This window comes from Rattus norvegicus, chromosome 7, assembly GCF_021556685.1.
Source record: "Rattus norvegicus strain SHRSP/BbbUtx chromosome 7, alternate assembly SHRSP_T2T, whole genome shotgun sequence".
Lineage (NCBI taxonomy): Eukaryota > Metazoa > Chordata > Mammalia > Rodentia > Muridae > Rattus > Rattus norvegicus.
In genome coordinates, this window is record NC_141540.1 from 60,465,005 (window position 1) to 60,482,246 (window position 17,242).

At 43.8% G+C, this 17,242-nt stretch overlaps 1 protein-coding gene across 2 annotated transcripts in view; it reads right to left on the minus strand.

Annotated features, from left to right (window-relative positions):
* The window catches only part of Tph2 (tryptophan hydroxylase 2), a 103,732-nt gene that overhangs the window by 70,792 nt on the left and 15,698 nt on the right, over positions 1-17,242 (minus strand). For both annotated transcript variants that reach the window (XM_087557625.1, NM_173839.3), the window contains exon 6: positions 1,330-1,526. In XM_087557625.1, coding sequence (XP_087413751.1) covers positions 1,330-1,526 — 197 coding nt within the window. The remainder of the gene's footprint in view (positions 1-1,329; positions 1,527-17,242) is intronic.

Genomic DNA, 17,242 nt, shown 5'->3' on the forward strand with positions numbered 1-17,242 from the left:
CCACAGGAAAAACTGTTTGTTCTAAAGAATATGGAAATAATATAAAACCTACCTTAAACATAGATTGAAACATCGGTCCCTTTGGTCATTATCCATTCTCACCCCTTGAGGCTATGCTTTGCTTTACTATGTGATAAATTCTGTTTGCTACACTATTCTCTGTGTGTCTCATTATATGAATTCCTTTGGTGGGTAATACATTCACCAGAGCAAAGAGAGGCGTCTAAACTGAGATCCCGTTGATAGCAGGAGAATAGTATTTTTGTTGTTGTTGTTGTTGCTTTTACTTTTTCATGTACGCAGTAAAATGACTATGTAAGTGCCCACATGATTCCCATAAAAACCTTAAACCACAAGACTCAAAATATTTACTAACCTAGCCCTACCCTTAACAGCCACTGAGAGTTTCTAAGCCAATCTGTGAGGGAAAAGGTAACATTTTAGGTAATGTTTCAGAAAGGAATGTTTGTGTGGAAGCAACCCTTGGGAGAATAAAGGGGAAAAGCCTAGGAATTGAGGTGGCCAATGGTGGAAACCTTCATGTGGGCAGAAGAGGTAGAATAAAAAGGGCGGATGGACAGGTAGGGTGTCACAAAGCTCCACTTGGCAACCTGGGAGAGTCCACAAAGATGGCAAGCTACATCCACATAATGGCCCTCTAAAGATGCCCGCCCACAGCCTAATCACCCTGAGTCTGCAAATGTTGTCTAACTTGTAAAAACCGAGTTGAGAGATGTGATCTAATAATGGCTCTTGAGATGAGGATGCTCTCCTGGATTATCCAACCAGGGTTAAAACCATAAAGGTCTTCATAAGAAGGAAGCAGGAGAAGGAGCTAGACAAGGCATGGTAGAGGTGGAAGTAAGAGGCTAGCATGGTAAAGAGGAAGCTGTGGGCCAAGCAGTGCAGGTGAACACCAACAGCTGAAAAGGGCAAAGGAACCGAAGCCCCCCAAAAAGGAAACAGCCCCTTCAACACCTTGATCCTAGACATCTGATCTCCAGTGTTAGCTATAAGTAATAGTTTGTGTTGAGAAGACACTCCAAGCTGATATTCTTCTCGGGTGTCCTTTGGGGCAGGCTTGCTATACGGCAGCAAGCCCCAAAGAAAGGCCTCGGCAGGCCCAGAGCTTCATAAACAGCCAAATCCACTTCCCCAACCAAGTGTCTGGTCTGCTGCCCCCCAGGATTTCGGGTTTATCCTTGGGTGAGTGCCCCTTGTCTTAAGTCACTACTTTTCCCTTTTGGAAAGGGGGCTATTGGTATGCCCTGTGTCCTTGAAAATCGGATGGGGATGGGGAACAAGGAACGGCACCCCGAGAGGTCTTACCTTTCAGAAACATGGAGACGTCTTCCAGCTGCGGGACGTTGTCTTCCCTGTAGCCGCAGTACTTGGTCAGCAGGGGGAAGTTTTTCAGGTACTCTCGGCAAGCATGAGTGGGGTAGAGTTTGGAGAGCTCCCGAAACACAACACCCCAAGTTTTAGTCTCTTCTTCTGTGTATTCCACCCTGGGAATGGGCTGGCCACTAGGCAGGCAAGAAGAGAAAACAGTGAATCTAGGCTACTAGGTTAAACAGTTTGACATTAATGAAAGAGAAGTTACACACACACACACACACACACACACACACACACACACCACATAAACACACAAAAGGATTCCATTAAGTATTGAAATAAGTACCGCTCTGCAAGTCTCTGTGTACATTTATGTCCTTGTAAGAGTTTTTAATGAGGTTACACCTTCACGTACCCTCTTAGAAACGTGACAAGACATATGGTCTTTGTATTTATATATGTGTCTGTCCTTGGGAGGGGGTATGTGGATGTGTATACATGTATGAAGTGGCGTGTCCACAAACACGCCGAAGCCAGAAGAGGACCTTTAGTATCCAACACTAGCATGCTCCACCTCATTCCCTTGACGCAGGATCTCCCACCGGATCCGGAACTCGCTTTGTCAGTGAGGCTGGCAGATTGCCATCCCCAGCATCCTCCTCTCTCCCCCATCCACACCAAGAACCGGAGTGACAAGCATGTAGTCACATCCAGCTTTTCACAGAGGTCCTCGAGTTTGCCCAGAGAGTGCTCTTACCCACTGAGCCGTCTCCCCGCTTCCAAGATTTATGTTCTTAGGCTAAGATGGGTAACGAGTGAGAGTGCTCTGTTGGAATGGGGTGCTTTAAGTACAAAAGTCTTAGGAGAGACTTTTCAACAACACCAGTAAGTGAACGTCCTCGGTTGAAAATAAAACTGCTTCCTGAGCTTTCTTTGTTCCTTGCCCAGACTCACCCCAATTTCCAAGTGTAATTTTGTGATTATTTGTTCAGCGCCCAAAATGTCTGGCAAATACTAAACGTCTGAGCTGAATTTAAAAGAGTTTTCTCAAACTACAGAAATAAGAAACATTTATTGCAGGTCATACTGAGAGGCAGACATGTGACACCCTCTTACTTAGAGGAGTGTTAACAAAGTTCCCCTGAAGAGGGCCAGATAGTAAGTATCATTAAGCTTTCGGGTCATGGGGTCTCTGTTACAATTCTGCTACAGTAGCTCAAGTGTAGCCAACGTCTCTATGGATAAAGTGGGTCTGGAAGCTCCTCTTTATGAACCCAGAAGTGGCAAGGTGCTGGTGACCCTGTTTGATTATTGACATCTTGGATCAGAGCAGTCATGGAACACTTCCTGGAAGAGGCACATCTTCAGCTGACATAGGACCTGGAGTGCCCTCATAGTAACAAGGAGTGCTGATTTAACACTGGATAGCAGCCATGAGCAAAGAACACGACCCCCAATGTCACCTGAGGCCGGTCAGAGAAGGGGGCCATCGCTGTGTGCTTTTGCAAGCTTGAGTAAGGGACTTGAATCTGAATTTAGCATCTCTCTGGGATACCTAGTCTGAATCCCAGTGTGTGGAACACTGAGGAAGAAGAAGGAAAAAGTCAAGAATGGTCTGGGTACATAGGAACTTTCAGGATAGTGTGAGTTACATAATTCCCTGTCAAAACAAGCAAACAACATAGGAATTTTGAGTTAGGTTTGAGAAATCCTATTATGGTGTACTTAAACATCACGTATTATGACCCCTAAACAGAAATTTTGTCCCTGCTGTTAGTAAGGAGAGGGAGGGAGAGAGAGAGAGAGAGAGAGAGAGAGAGAGAGAGAGAGAGAGAGAACCTAGCAGTTCAAATGCAATCTACTACTGTAGGTGTTTATCACAGGCACCCACCCTCAGACAAGATAGCCCCTGCCACTCAGGTCATCACAGCAGCAGGACACCACCAAGGAGCTGAGATCATTCTGGAGAACCCCTGAGGTCATAATGAAGAAGAATTGGACACTGAGAACCATTCCCAAACAGATCTCCCCACGGCCTCCCAACGCCAGCCCTCTACATATTTCTAGTTTCCTGTCAAAATACATTGATTTTTAACACTCATGTCCAAATGCAGTTCTTACTACCCCCCAAATTGTTTATTTTTTAATCAAAATATATGAGGAATGGGGGAATAACATATACCAAAGGAAGAACTAGAAATTAGCATTTGCTTTAAGTATCAAGAGTAGGACTTCTGCAGGCCAAATTAGAAGAAGATTGGCCTTGTTTAAATTCGGCTGTTGACAACAAAGGAAAAACTACAAACTGGCAAATATTTGCTGGGGAGATCAAGACGGCTAAGTCCTCATACCCGTGGTGAATTTAGAACAAAATCCTGATATGCAAAAAATAAAAATAGAAAAGATGCAAGGAAGAAATATATAAATGGGCTGCCTCTGGATCCAGAAATTCAGCTAAATCGATAAGTCAGGCAGGCCAATAAATGGAATCAGAGCTGTGCATGATCAGAAGGTGGGAAGGCAACGAGGCCGAAACAATAAATGAAATATTGAAAAGCCATTTGAAAAGAATCGTTAGGTCAAACTTTTCCCTTCAGTATCAATCTGCAGACGCGCGACGCTTCAAAGGCAAGCTGAATGTAGCCAACAGGGCACAGAAGAAGAATAAGTACGAATTAGCCCAGGAAGAGAGAATTGTACAGGTCTCTTGCTTGATGAATTTCCCGCAGCGCAATCTTGGGAGTATGGATGGCTGTGGATATTCTCATCCGTTCCTGCATGCCTGCCCCACTGGGGGTGCTCATTCACTTGCTGTCTGAAATGGTGGCTACTTAAAGAACTGCTGGTACCCTGAGCCCAGGTGAGGCACCTTGAGCCTTGACGAGTGATTTCTCACACCACCTGGACCCCTACTCTGGATAATTCTTTAAACAACCTAAAACTTCACCAAAAAAAAAAAGAGGCTAGTTTAATCCATTTCATATCTACTGGGAAATATTCAAAACACAGCAAACATAAGACGCTTCCATTTTCTGTCTAGTCCCAAGAAGTACATACTATGTACTTCGGACAGCATGCCAGCCGGACACTCTTTTAAGGTTGAGCACTTGCACACGAGTAAACCCATCTGATTCTCATGACTCCATAAGTAGATACTGTCCTTATCTGCACAATTCATATATAAGGAAAGGGAGACTCTAAGAGATTGTCCAAAATCTAAAGTCTAAGTCCTCCTAAAGGGCAGTCAGTGTTCTTAGATTCTGAGCCATCTCTCCAGCCCTGTGTTTCTTTTAACCCCTTGAAATGTGACATTTGGGAAAATAAAATTAGCCATGGGGAAAATCCAGACGTGTTGTGTTTCTTCGAATTTGCTGTGGGTTAGCAGAGAGTCGTGGATAGGGGGTTTGCTTCATTTAATAACTCCACCCTAGAAGCACACTGGAAGGGTGTCCTGACCTTCAAAGGTGTGGGATATAAATATATATATATATATATATATATTCTGATATATTTATCACTGGGTACATGTTTATCCATGTGTCTTATGTATATGAGTGCACTGTCTTGCACACCAGAAGAGGGCATCAGATCCCATTACAGATGTGGATGAGCTGCTACGTGGTTGCTGAGAATCGAACTTGGGACCTCTGGAAGAGCAGCCAAGTGCATGCTATGATGAGGGCATAACAGACTCTTGTCTCAGCATCCTAAAACTCTGCTTTGGACTGGAAATGAAATGACTTAAACAGTCTACATTCTAGGGAGAACACCTGGCATTTGAAGTCAGGCATGCCTTCCAGGTCCTCACCACCAGCCAACTCCCCCATACCACAGACCTCCCCTGCCAGCCTTATAAGGAGTCAGAGATGGAGGTTGGGGGGGGTCAACGTTTGCTGGAAAGAGCAGGGTTTTTTCTCTTCCTTCTGTCAGGAGTTTAGGCCACTGCCTATTACTTTTTCTAAGGACTGTAAACTCCTGTCGACTTTCACTAGCTTTCCCAGATGAAGCTTGCCAGACAAGTAATCCCAAGACCCCATGGTACTGCCTCCAGAGGACAGCTATCCCCAGGTCATCATTTGGGAACCCGGGAATATGGTATACCATGCTAGAAAGGAATGTGTCCTCTAAAACATAAGTTTAGCATGAATGTATAACCTAACATCCACCAAAATGTAGACATTTCCAGTCTGTTGTTCATAGGGGGATGCTAAGAAAATCTGCCCTGTTCAGTTCTCTTCAATTGTCTGCAGACAGAAGTCTCTACTGGGTGCCTTCACCCATGGTTGAAGAGGCATCACAGGGTCCCAAGCAATGGTATGTCTGATTCAGAGGAAAGAGTGGGGATGTGAATGAAGACAAGGCTAAGAGGGCAGCAAGCATGTTTCTGCATGCAAAGAGATGGAGAGAGAGACATCACCCTCAGAAAACAACTTAGAGCATGGTGTAGATGCCAGCACTCCAGCGGAGAGCACCTTGTCAGAGAGAAGCTGTCTGAACCAGAGTATGGTCTAAGGCTCACCCTGGACCTTCCAACAATCACATGAAAAGCAAAACAAAAATGTGTTAGCTGCCCCCCAACCCCCAGCTCCTACCTGACAGATACTATTGACAGAGGAACTTGAGTCAAAAGAAAAAGAGAGATTTCAGAACCCCAACTCAGAGATACCTCTAAACTAATAAAACCACACACATATTTAATCCAAATAACTGTGGGGGAGAGAGGATGCTCTTTGAATCAAGTTTGAGATTCATCTTTTCTAAATGAACAGGACCAAGTCTTAAATACCCAAGTGAGACTTTCCTAATAATTGAAAATGACAGGATATTAGATGTTGCTAAGGAACTTGCTTCCCTGCAGGAAAGTGAGACTCAACACGATACAGCTGAAAGCAATGAGTAGGAAAATAAAAGTATTTTGTGTTGCTGTAAATCCCAACAATACAATACTCCTCAGCAAGCTAATTATACATAAATATTTAATTGGATATGTAGGGAGTCTCCTCCATTTTTATAAAATTAGCTGGGATTGTGGAATTCTCAACAACTAACAGATTATCATTCATGGCGTCCTAGTTCTCCGCAGAAAAGCAGACATGACTTTTGATAGCTCTTAATGGTGGTAAATTCTACACTCTTGCCCCGGAATGACAAGCTAAGCTTCTTAAACAAGGGGACAAGACAAGAAAGGAGCCGATGGCCAGCATGGAGACTTAGGTTTGTCAGTAGGAAAAGGATAAAAACTCTTGATAGTTTACTCAGGTGACAAACTTTCTCTGGATATACTGAGATCTGTAAGAGGGGATCTTTCTTGTTGTGTGTTTAACCCCACAAGTGGGCTGAAGAGATGGGGCAGTCAGTGAAGCGGTTGCCAGGCAAGTGTGAGGACCTGAGTCTAAAGCTCTAGCACCCAGGTAAAAAGCCAGGCACAGTAGAGAGTTATCTAAAACCCCAGTGCTGAGGGAAGGGAAGAGAGGGGCAGGCATAGCCCTGATGCTCATTGGCCAGCTAGAAAATGAGAAGTTCAGAGGAAGAATGTGTCTCAACAACTGAAGTACAAAGTAATGAAGACATTTGACACCAATCTCTGCCCTCCACATGCTTGCATTCGTATGTGCACACAGCCACGCATGGAAAAACACCCCCCACACACACAAGCATACACACAACACACATGCGACATACTTATGCAAGCACACACATGCATTCACACATACACACAATACACATGCAACATACCTATGCAAGCACACACATGCATTCACACATACACACAAGCACATACATACACAAACACACATGTCTGTGCACACACAAAACACCCACACAACACACAGATGCAGATATTCACACAAGTGCACACACACAAAAAAAACACACCCACAGAAACACACAGGTACACATACAAAATGTACACAGAAATGCACACATGTGTACACACACACACACACACACACACACACTGATATATATAGAGAAAGACATGTAGAAAAAAGGAGCAGGTGTCTAGGGGTGAGCATTTGCCTGGCATGCACAAAGCCCCAGATTCAGTCTTAATCATAGAAGAGATGGAGGGCAGGGTGAAGGGAAGAATAAAGGAAGAGAAAAGAAAGAAATCCCATTCTTCCTGGAAACTAGGGAATATGTCTGGAATCCTACCTGTTTCCACAGGGGAAAAAAAAGATTGAAAGAGACACAGACAAACCAGGTGTGAGCAGGTAGAGACCACACACTCTGCACAAGCCCTGAGCTTCTTAGAGCAAAGTTGATTACCTAATAACGTTTTGACACAGACATCTAGGGACTCACACACCACAGAGACTTGAACTGCATGGAATCTTTTTTACAGTCAACCCAATAAGTAACAGGGTCTTCACTTAACTGTTGTCTGATCTTCTTCTCCAGTGCTACAGAAAGCAATGTCTTTTTTCTTATGCTTTCTTTTTTTAATTGGAGAACTACAAAACATGTGTGTGTGTGTGTGTGTGTGTGTGTGTGTGTGTGTGTGTGTGTGTGTGCAGTAGTACTTCTGGGCCACCTCCTAGAGTCCTTGCTGCTAGAATTCCCAGTCCAAGATGTCATTTCTCTGCCTGTGTTACCTTATAGGCACTCCAGTGTGGGGAACCCATTCAGTTATTCAATGGCGGGAGACAAGGCAGACCCCAATCGATGGTGTTGACATGGAAAAGACAAGACTGGATGGCACTCGATACAAACCGCCATCTTTGTAAACAGTTGAGTTTTCTCAGAAGCAAGGGCCAAACAGAGCCGAAGGGAAATGGGGAATTGGTTCAGATGGGTGACTCTGATTTTAACAAAACAAGCAAACATGAAAGAACTCATCTTTCTATTTCATCTCATTACACATCCCTGGGGGCATGAGGTGCCTCTCTTATTCAGGAGCTGCTCATCTGCCTGGAATAGACTCTGCCTCTTTTCCTCATCTTTTCTCTCTTTCCAAATCGGAGCGTGTCTCTCTTGATTGACACTCCTACCTGGGGTTGCAGGGAGAAAACGGGAAGAGAAGAAATGGAAAATACAGCTCATTAGCAATTAGTCGGCCTCTAAGGGATTGGAGGGGTCTCTGGAGAACATTTACAGGAACTTCAAGGCTGGTGGGCTCTGTCTTCGTTCCCCTTGACTCTTAAGGGGCTTTTGCTGTGCTGGTCTGTAAGCACAGCCTGATCACTGATCGTCTCTAGGGGGCCATCTCTAATGTAGCTCTTTCCTCTCTCTCCAAGAAGTCATGTGACAACAGACAACACCAAGGCTATCTCATTATAAGAGTCTGCTTTTGATCAAGTATATTTTTTAATTTGCCATTCCTAACGTTCACTTCTAATTGGTGGTAAGCATTTATTCCACTTCTGGAACCAAGGTGATCCCAGTAATCAGAAATTTCAGTAGCTCCCTAAGCATGCTTCCTGATAGCCAGAGATCAATCCTTACACTTCATGAAATCAAATCACCTGCAGGTGACTTAGAAGGGGATGGATATTTGATAGTAAAAATAGTTTATATGTAGGAAACTAAGGGGTAAAAAATATTGGCAGCAGAAAGAAACACCCTGTGTAAATTGAATGCTATCCGTTAAGGTTTAGCCAAATAGAAGATATTATTTCTCAGACTGATTTCTAAGGATATATAAGAAATGCCTGGGGCTCTTTTATTGGGTAAAGTTATGCTTGGAGAATTCATGAGGCTGGAGAGATGGCTCAGCAGTTAAGAGAGCTGAATGCTCTTGCAGAGAACCCAGGTTCGATTCACAGCACCCACACTGTGGCTTACAGAGATCCATGGTCCCACTTTAACATCTAACCCTCTTCTGACCTCTGTGGACACTGCATGCATATAAATACATGTGACTGTGATGTTCAAACGCATAAAATAAAATAAATAAATGTAAGAGAAAGCCAGAGAACAGAATAAGTGAAATAAACCAAACATAGAAGAACCCCATATTCCTTGTCATTCAGAAAGTAGAGAGGCCTGGACAATGGTATAATGGACTTTATCAGAACACACAATTTATATGTTTGGGAAAATCACACTGACCCCAAATTTTAAAATAATCATATATATATATATACATATATACATATATATTCGAATCCATCTGTCATTAAGATATATGCTTCTTCGATGTAAAAATTGTTATTTTAATTTAATTTGGTGAATTTTTTATAGTTTTATACCTGAATACAGTATTCACATTATTTCTGCCCCTTCCTCTCCCTCCAACTCCAACAATATATGTTTATAAATATAAACATGACATGATGACGCCATCTAGTGTGCCTTGTATATATGAGTATGTACATGCGTGTGCATGTGTGCACGTGTGTGCATGTGTGCAGGCATGTGTGTTCATGTGTTTAAGGTTGTCTGATTGGGACTTGTGGTCTGTTCATTTGTATTTCTGACACCCAGAGTGGAAGCTGCCGTGTGCTACTGTGTGATAAACAATATTTGCTGTATGAGTACATCCAGGAGTCAGCTTAAAGCAAGCTGTAATTTTAAGTATCGGGAAAAAATTACAGTTGTGCTTCAGGAGGCCAGGCAGATAAGATTCTGTCTTGCGTCATTTTTGCCTTGTGTATTTTAAGCTCCGGAAACTGCAACTGAAGGTCTTGGGATCCCCATAAGCTCCCCCGTCATGTGTTTGCACCCTCGCTTTTCATGCAATCGTTTCTTTCTCCTGGTTTTCTCCATATAGCTTCCCACCCCCTGCCTAGACACTGTCACCCAGACACCTGGAGTCGTAATTTTCACCAGGAAAGAAATCAACGTATGGAAACCCTCAAAGACATAAAAGTCTAAACATGACTAAATTCAGAGATGCTTCTTTGGCTAGGAAATCTGGTGAATGAACATACCAAAATATTTTTAAGGACACAGGCACAACAACTTGGGGATGCCTTCCATTGAAGGCAAATTCTTGCAGCAACTTACACTCCAGCTGAGTTATGCCAGGATTCTGACAGGTTCAAGCGGTCTGGCATAAGTGGGTGGAGGGTACAAAACTGCTAAGCCACACCAGAGAATACACGTGGGCGCAGCCGTCTTCAACTGCCCCCTTAGGCCAGTCAGCTAAGGAGCATTCGTGATCACCTATTTTATTTGCTTTTGCAAATGGGTTTCGTGCACATGAATTTTCGTAAATGAGTCTACGGGCCCTGAGGAACTTTTACGTGGTAGCAAACAAAATTGTTGGTTTTGTTTTGCTCACGTTGTTAATATTGGTGCTTCCTTTACAAGAGACATAATGGAAACAAACCACTTCACCTAAGGGGACTGGGGAGAAGGAAGATTTCACTCCTGGAAATGGGGTTTTATTTGTCCTGTGCCCCATAGGACAGTACTTCTTGGCATTTCCTAACCTTGTAGAAGGTCCTCTTCACATTACAGGGAGAGATCTTCATCTACAAACTCTAGCCCGGCATTAAATATCAACAGCTACGGGTTTGGCGCCTGTCATACGCTCGTGCACAACCAGCGTACGGATGTTTATGCTCAAAGATCCCAACCCAGAAAAGGCCTAAATTCTCAAGTCACCAATAGCAGGCAACTACCTCGGGACACCAAAATGAAAATACCCAGAGTTAGATTCTCTCAGGGCTCTAAATTCAATCTAGTTTGTCTTATAACCAGGCTAGCAAAAATTAAATGTTGCTGACTTGTGTCCTTTATGGTAGTAGACGAAGGAGAATGGTTAATTTGACATTTCAAGGCCTTAATCAAGTTTAGAATAGCAATTGTCCATCATTTGACTGAAACAGCAAAAATAAACATGGCAGCTCGTTATGTAGAACTTTGCTCATTTTACAGGAAACTATTAATATCCCCATTATATGGTTGAGAGGACTGAGGCTAGTCAGTTCTTTAGTGGCAAAGCAAGGACTCAGAACTGGCAACGCCAGCTCTATAGATCCCATTCTCTCTCTCCCCCCCTCCCCCTCCCCCTCTCCTTTTCCCCTCTCCCATGGTCTCATGTAGTCCAGGCCAGTGGCCTTCTGCAGCTGAGGATAAATTTCCATTTCTGATCTCTCTCCTTCCTATCACAACATGCAGTTTATATGGTGCTGGGGCTCTGTAAATGCTAAGTCAGCAACCTAACAACAGAGCTACACCACCAGCCCCAAGACTCACTCTTTTCTCAGATTTTTCATTTTATGTATGTGTGTGTTCCTAAGTATATGTATATGTGCATGTATACAGGTATGTGCAAGGACAGAAGAGGGTATAAGATCCCCTGCAACTGGAGTTGCAGGCCGTTGTAAGCTGCCCAGTGTTGGTGCCAGGTACAACCTGAAGACCTCTTTTAATCAACAAACAAAAAAATCCCCATCTCGAGGTGAATATCCAGTATGCTCCCAGAATTGTGGTTTGGTTTTCTGTTTCCACGATTGCAAAACTGAAGACCAGACACGATACTGTTTGAAAAGCACAGGAACCATTGCCTAGTACCTAACAGATACTCAGGGTAGCTGACTCCCGCTCCCTCCAGGTATATAAAATGAATGAAATTTCATTACTTCCCTGCAGGGTTGGGAATAGGTCTGGAGATAACAAAATAGCCCCATTCCATATAAATCCTTTCAACTCTCGGACGAGACCAGTGGAAGTAATCTGAATCCTTCGTGTTCACAGAAATCATTTTAAAGTAAAAATATCCCTGCCTCTTTCTCTGTGAAACACATTAGAATTTGCTGCAGCCTCTGTCCCTGTCAGCCAGTGATACAGGGCCACACTGAGTTAATGATTTCCACAGCTGGGAGAGCCACGCTATAATCAGACAACATCCCACTGTGGCATTCACACACACCTAAAACCCCACCAAGCCCCTCCCAAAAAAGTGGAAAAGCAAAACCTTTCTCCAATTCGATCTCCTCTTTGTCTTTCCTTGCAATCCTCAGGCCCCCTTCCTTTTAGTCATTTAGCTGAACGTCAGGTAATGGGAAGTACTTGGCATGAAAATGATTCTTCCATAATGCCTAGCGTCATTTAAACACTTGCAGGAGCTGTGCGTTTGAAACAGGCTGAGCCGTCCATAAAGGACAAACCTTTCACTCTGGGCCTTGGAGAGTTTCGAGGCTCCTCTCAGCCTACTCGAGTGGAAGTCGCTATGCAGTTTTGGGTTTTTTTGTTTTTTTTTTTTTTTTAAAGAAAAAAAAAAGAGAGAGGAGTGGCCTGGTGGGCAGAGATATTTAGATTCTTTGAAGGAAGGCATTCTGGAGCCTCTAATGTGACCCTCTCTCAGAAACCAGCCTTGTCATCAGGGAAATGACCCCAGAACTACAAATATTTGGGTTAGTTCCACTTTTCAATTTACCGCTCCATTTCAGAGAAATTAAAGCATCAACAACTGGTGTTTATGCAGGAGGCAAAAGGACCCAAACAGACACATTTATCTCAGTTTCATTCAAAACCTGGGAAAGCAAATCAATGAAGGATAATAGGAAAAGATAAAATTAGCCCAGGCAGGGAAGAAACACATATTTGCTTCTAGGGTGATTTTTGGCAAAAAGAAAAAAAAAAGAGGTAAAAATCAAAACTTTCTCTCACATCGAAGGATAGCTCATGATTCATCAAGGTGGCCATCTGCCATTAAAACTTGAGGAGAACACCATCACTTAAAGATTAAACACTTGCGACCCCCAAATCAAGTCGGTTGAGAGAGCTCAGCCCTCCCCTTCCTTTCTTCCCCTTCCTTGTTTCCAATTAAGATTCGCCTATCTAAAAGTAGGTACCGTGGCACCGTGACTCCGGTTGGTAATGTATTCCTTTAAGCTGCGTTCGGAAACCGAGCAGGGTCCATTAATCACACACACACCTCTTCTTGAATGAAATGAGAAATGCTAGGGTCAACTGAAATTTCTGGAAAGGGTGAAGAGGTAGAGCTACCCGGCGTATTTTTCCCACGAGTTTCGATAATTGCAGATGCCTCTTAGGAAAGACTCGGCTTCAGTAATTCTCCAGTTCAAACACAAAGTTAAACCGCCAGAGCTACCTGGAAGGAGAAACTCCCAGTATGCACTGCCCCCAGTCCCCGAGGTAACTCTGCTCCAGGCCTAGAGACTAACCTTTCTTTGCCTCTGATCGGCTTTCCTTTAGAAACTATTGACTGCCCCCTGCTGAATTGTGTAGTGAATGAGAAGATTCCAAAGACCTAAGAAGGGAAAGGAAAAGCTAGCTTGGAAATACAGCCTGTGTGTGTCCTAGAACACATCCCTCTGTGTTTACGAATCTGTTCAAACGCTCACCCCTGCCTGCTGCTACCCGGCTTCTTCTAGGCATCCCTTAGTATTTGGTGGTACAGGTAAGGATGAGGGAGTAGTGAAAGTTCCCCTGTCCTCTGCTGTGGTTAGGAGGTTAGAATCCACACACTCCCTGGTAAAATTAAGAGAAACTTTCCCTCCCTCTCCCCGGGGGAGCTGCGTGTCCGGTGCACAGGCTCACCCAAATCCAATGCGCCTGCTGGGCTGGCGACTGCATTTTTCAAACAGGCTGGTCTGCATTGGGCGTTGTTTCGTTTTAGGGTCTCTATTTCACAGAGTGCTTAGGTGCATAGCAACTCACAAAGGGTGCCACTTGATAAATCAAGAAAATCATGAAATAAACAGGAGAGCAACTAGTGAAGAAAAGAAAGAAAAAAAAAAAGAGTGACAAATCCCTGGTAGTTGTTTCTGAAGCCTCAGCCCAGCTGGGTTTATTTCTATCCACTCCCTATTGGGTTGGGAGGGTTGGACATTGGGAGGGAGGAGAAAAGCTTCACAATGAGGAAAATCACTTCACAGGATCGGCTGGTGGAGTAGACCAGATAGATGTCCCCTAACTGACAGACCATGTGGCCTTGAAGTCACCCAGGGCTGATTGGAATCCAGACTGCATAAAGCTTCAAGTGAATTAAATTCTGACAAGAACTGTGTGATTCAACTACGCTGAGACTTCTGTAAAGAGGTGAATTGCTTTTTTAAATGCCAGATCACTCTTTCTGTTGATGCGATTTTCAACTCGTACCTAGGTCAAGTGGAAGTTGCCACAGGTACTTCAAAACAAAATGAAAGGGGGGTGTGTTGTGGTAGGTGTGGCCTGCTAGGGGGTAAAGATAGACATTTAAATTCTAGAAAACACTCCCCAAGAGGGCTGACCTGTAGCAGCTGGTGTTCTCTCGCTAATTGTGTTACCCTAAAAACCTGTTTGCAGTGACCTGCACGTATGCTAAAGAAAGTCTGCCCCCAGCTGGCTCTAGTTAATAATAAAGAATTGCCGTACAGCCAATGACTGGGGCAGAGGGAGATGGGCGGGACCTTTAGATTAGGAACTGGGGGGAGGGGGGAGGAGAGAAAATCGCCATGATGGGGGAGAGGGGGTGAGGAGACAGATCAGGTTTAGAGCTGCAGAAGGAAAATCATCCAAAATGTAGGTGAGAAGGAATGCGGCCCCCGAAAGGACTGCCCAGAATCTTCTTAGACAGCTAGCTTGGGCTAGGGAGCGGCCCAGAAGAAGCTGGGGCAACAGCGAGTATTGCAAGCACTAAGTTCTACTATTCAACTTAGGGCTCTGTTCTGAGGAATTAAAACACCAGTGACTGGACTAGAGTGAGTCGGTTAGGAGCCTCGCAGTTAGTAAGTTGCTTGATGTCTCTAAACCTGAGTCCCCTCATCTTCAAGAGAGTGTAATAAAGATACCTACCTCAAAGGCCACTTACGGGTTAAATGACAGACTATAAATGGACTTGCCTAACGCAAACGCCCAGCCCTTGCTGGGAACTGAGCAAGCGGAAGTTGAGGATTCCTGAGCCTTAAGAAGTCAGCCACAATGAGCATCTTCCTGTCATTACCCAGAGAGTAATGAACGCAGTGTTGCCAGTCCCAAGCCAAACCCCAACCTTAGCCTACCTTTGACTCACAGCCCCTAGAGTTACGAGGGTCAGTACTTCATACTGAAGAAGCAAATTGTATGTGTCCACGAAACTACAAATGGCTTCCACATACAAATGGGTTTTGTCTGTTTAAAGATTTTTTAAAAAGCAAGCTCTAACTTTTAGGGAAGCTACAGACTGAAACCCTTAATTCAACCACTTCCAAAAGGTCATTTACTCATTTTAGATCAGCCTTAACACTTGGTTACAGGGAATTAAGAAACCATTACTAATTTAACACGAGACAATAATAATAAATAGTAATAATATCTATCACTGATCCAATATCCCTTGAACTCTGTTTACAATTGATATTTCCCTCAACTACACAAGATAGAGTCGTCACCCAGTATTTTAAAGATTTATTCATTTTATGTATATGAGTGCTCTATCTGCATTGGCACCTTCGTGTCGAAACAGGACATCCATCAGACCCCATTACAGATGGTTGTGAACCACCATGTGGTTGCTGGGACTTGAACTCAGGACCTCTGGAAGAACAGCCAGGACTCTTTTAACCACTGAGCCATCTCTCCAGCCCCCAATTTTTAAGATAAGGGCTCCGACACTGAGAAAGGGATGCTCATGGCTACAGTCCAGGTAAGTGTTGGGTGAGGATTCAACCCGGGTTCCAAAGAACTCCAAAGTCTACACGTTCTGACTCTCACTCCTAGTGGCATTGCCCTACCTCTGCTGTCTCCAGGATTCTTTCTGCCCATAGAGCCTTCTCATCATACATTGGCACTCGCCATAACAGAGCCACCGCAGAAGAAATGATTATAGATAAATGTGGTTCTAACCCCCAAAATGGTTCCCCAAAGGATCTGACCCTTAGCCCTTCCATTTTCAAGGCGAATCTGTGAATCCAAAAGAATCTTGCCAGTAAGATACGTCACCCCCAAGATTAGATTACAAAAGGCATCATGGAACTGGGTTCGTGATGGTTCCGCCGGTGCAGGTTCACCCTCCTAAATTCTGTCCCCAGAAAGCATGTTGGCATGTTGCCCATGATCCCAGGGAGTTGACAGCAGGTTCAGAATTTCAAGGCCAGGTTAGGACATTTGTTATCAAGCCTGGCAGACTGAAGTTGATCCCTAAGGTCAACGTAGTAGAAGGAGAGAACTGATTTCTATGAGTTGTCCTCTGACCTCCTTACACACACTATTAGCACGCCTACGCCATACATAATAACCACACATGTATAGCACAGGCACACACAAAATAAATAGATTTAATTTAATTTTTAATTTAAAAAAAGTCACCTTTAGCTACATAGTGAACTAGTTCAAGGCTAACCTGGGCTTCATGAGACCCTGCCAGTCTAAATAAAATCAATAATAATAATAATAATAATAATAATAATAATAATAATAATAATAATTTAAACGACATTGCACATTCTGACTTGCTTTCTTACTTGGAGCACTTGATTTGAGGGCTGTCACCTGCAATATCATGAAGACGTCCAGGCAGCCCATTGGACAGATCACATTTCAAGAAACTGAGGCCTCCAGCCCCACTGGGCCTTCAGATGACTGCGGCTCTAACTGTGAGAACCCCTGATCTAGAACCACTCAGCTAAGCTACCCCCTACTTCTTAGCACTCACACACTGTGTGGAACAACAAATATCTGTGGCTTTGAGCTGCTCAATTTGGGGGTGGGGGAGGTCTGTCGTGCAGAAATAGATAAATAAAACAGATTCAAAATCAGACAGAAGTCAAGACAGAGAAAGCCTTAGTCAAGGCCAATAGTGAAAGGAAGCAAGCAACAGGAAATAAAAGGATTTGGAACACGTGGCCAACAAAAGGCAGATAATTGTTGGAGTGAGAAACTAGTCCTTGGGTGGATTTCCTAAGTACCATTTTGCAGGAAGGAAATTAAGGCAGAAAAGTCCTACCCAATGTGTCCTGACCAGTCAAGAGGTGAACAGTAAAGCTAGGACTCCCACTCGGATTGAAAAAGAAATGGCGAGCAGAGCGGG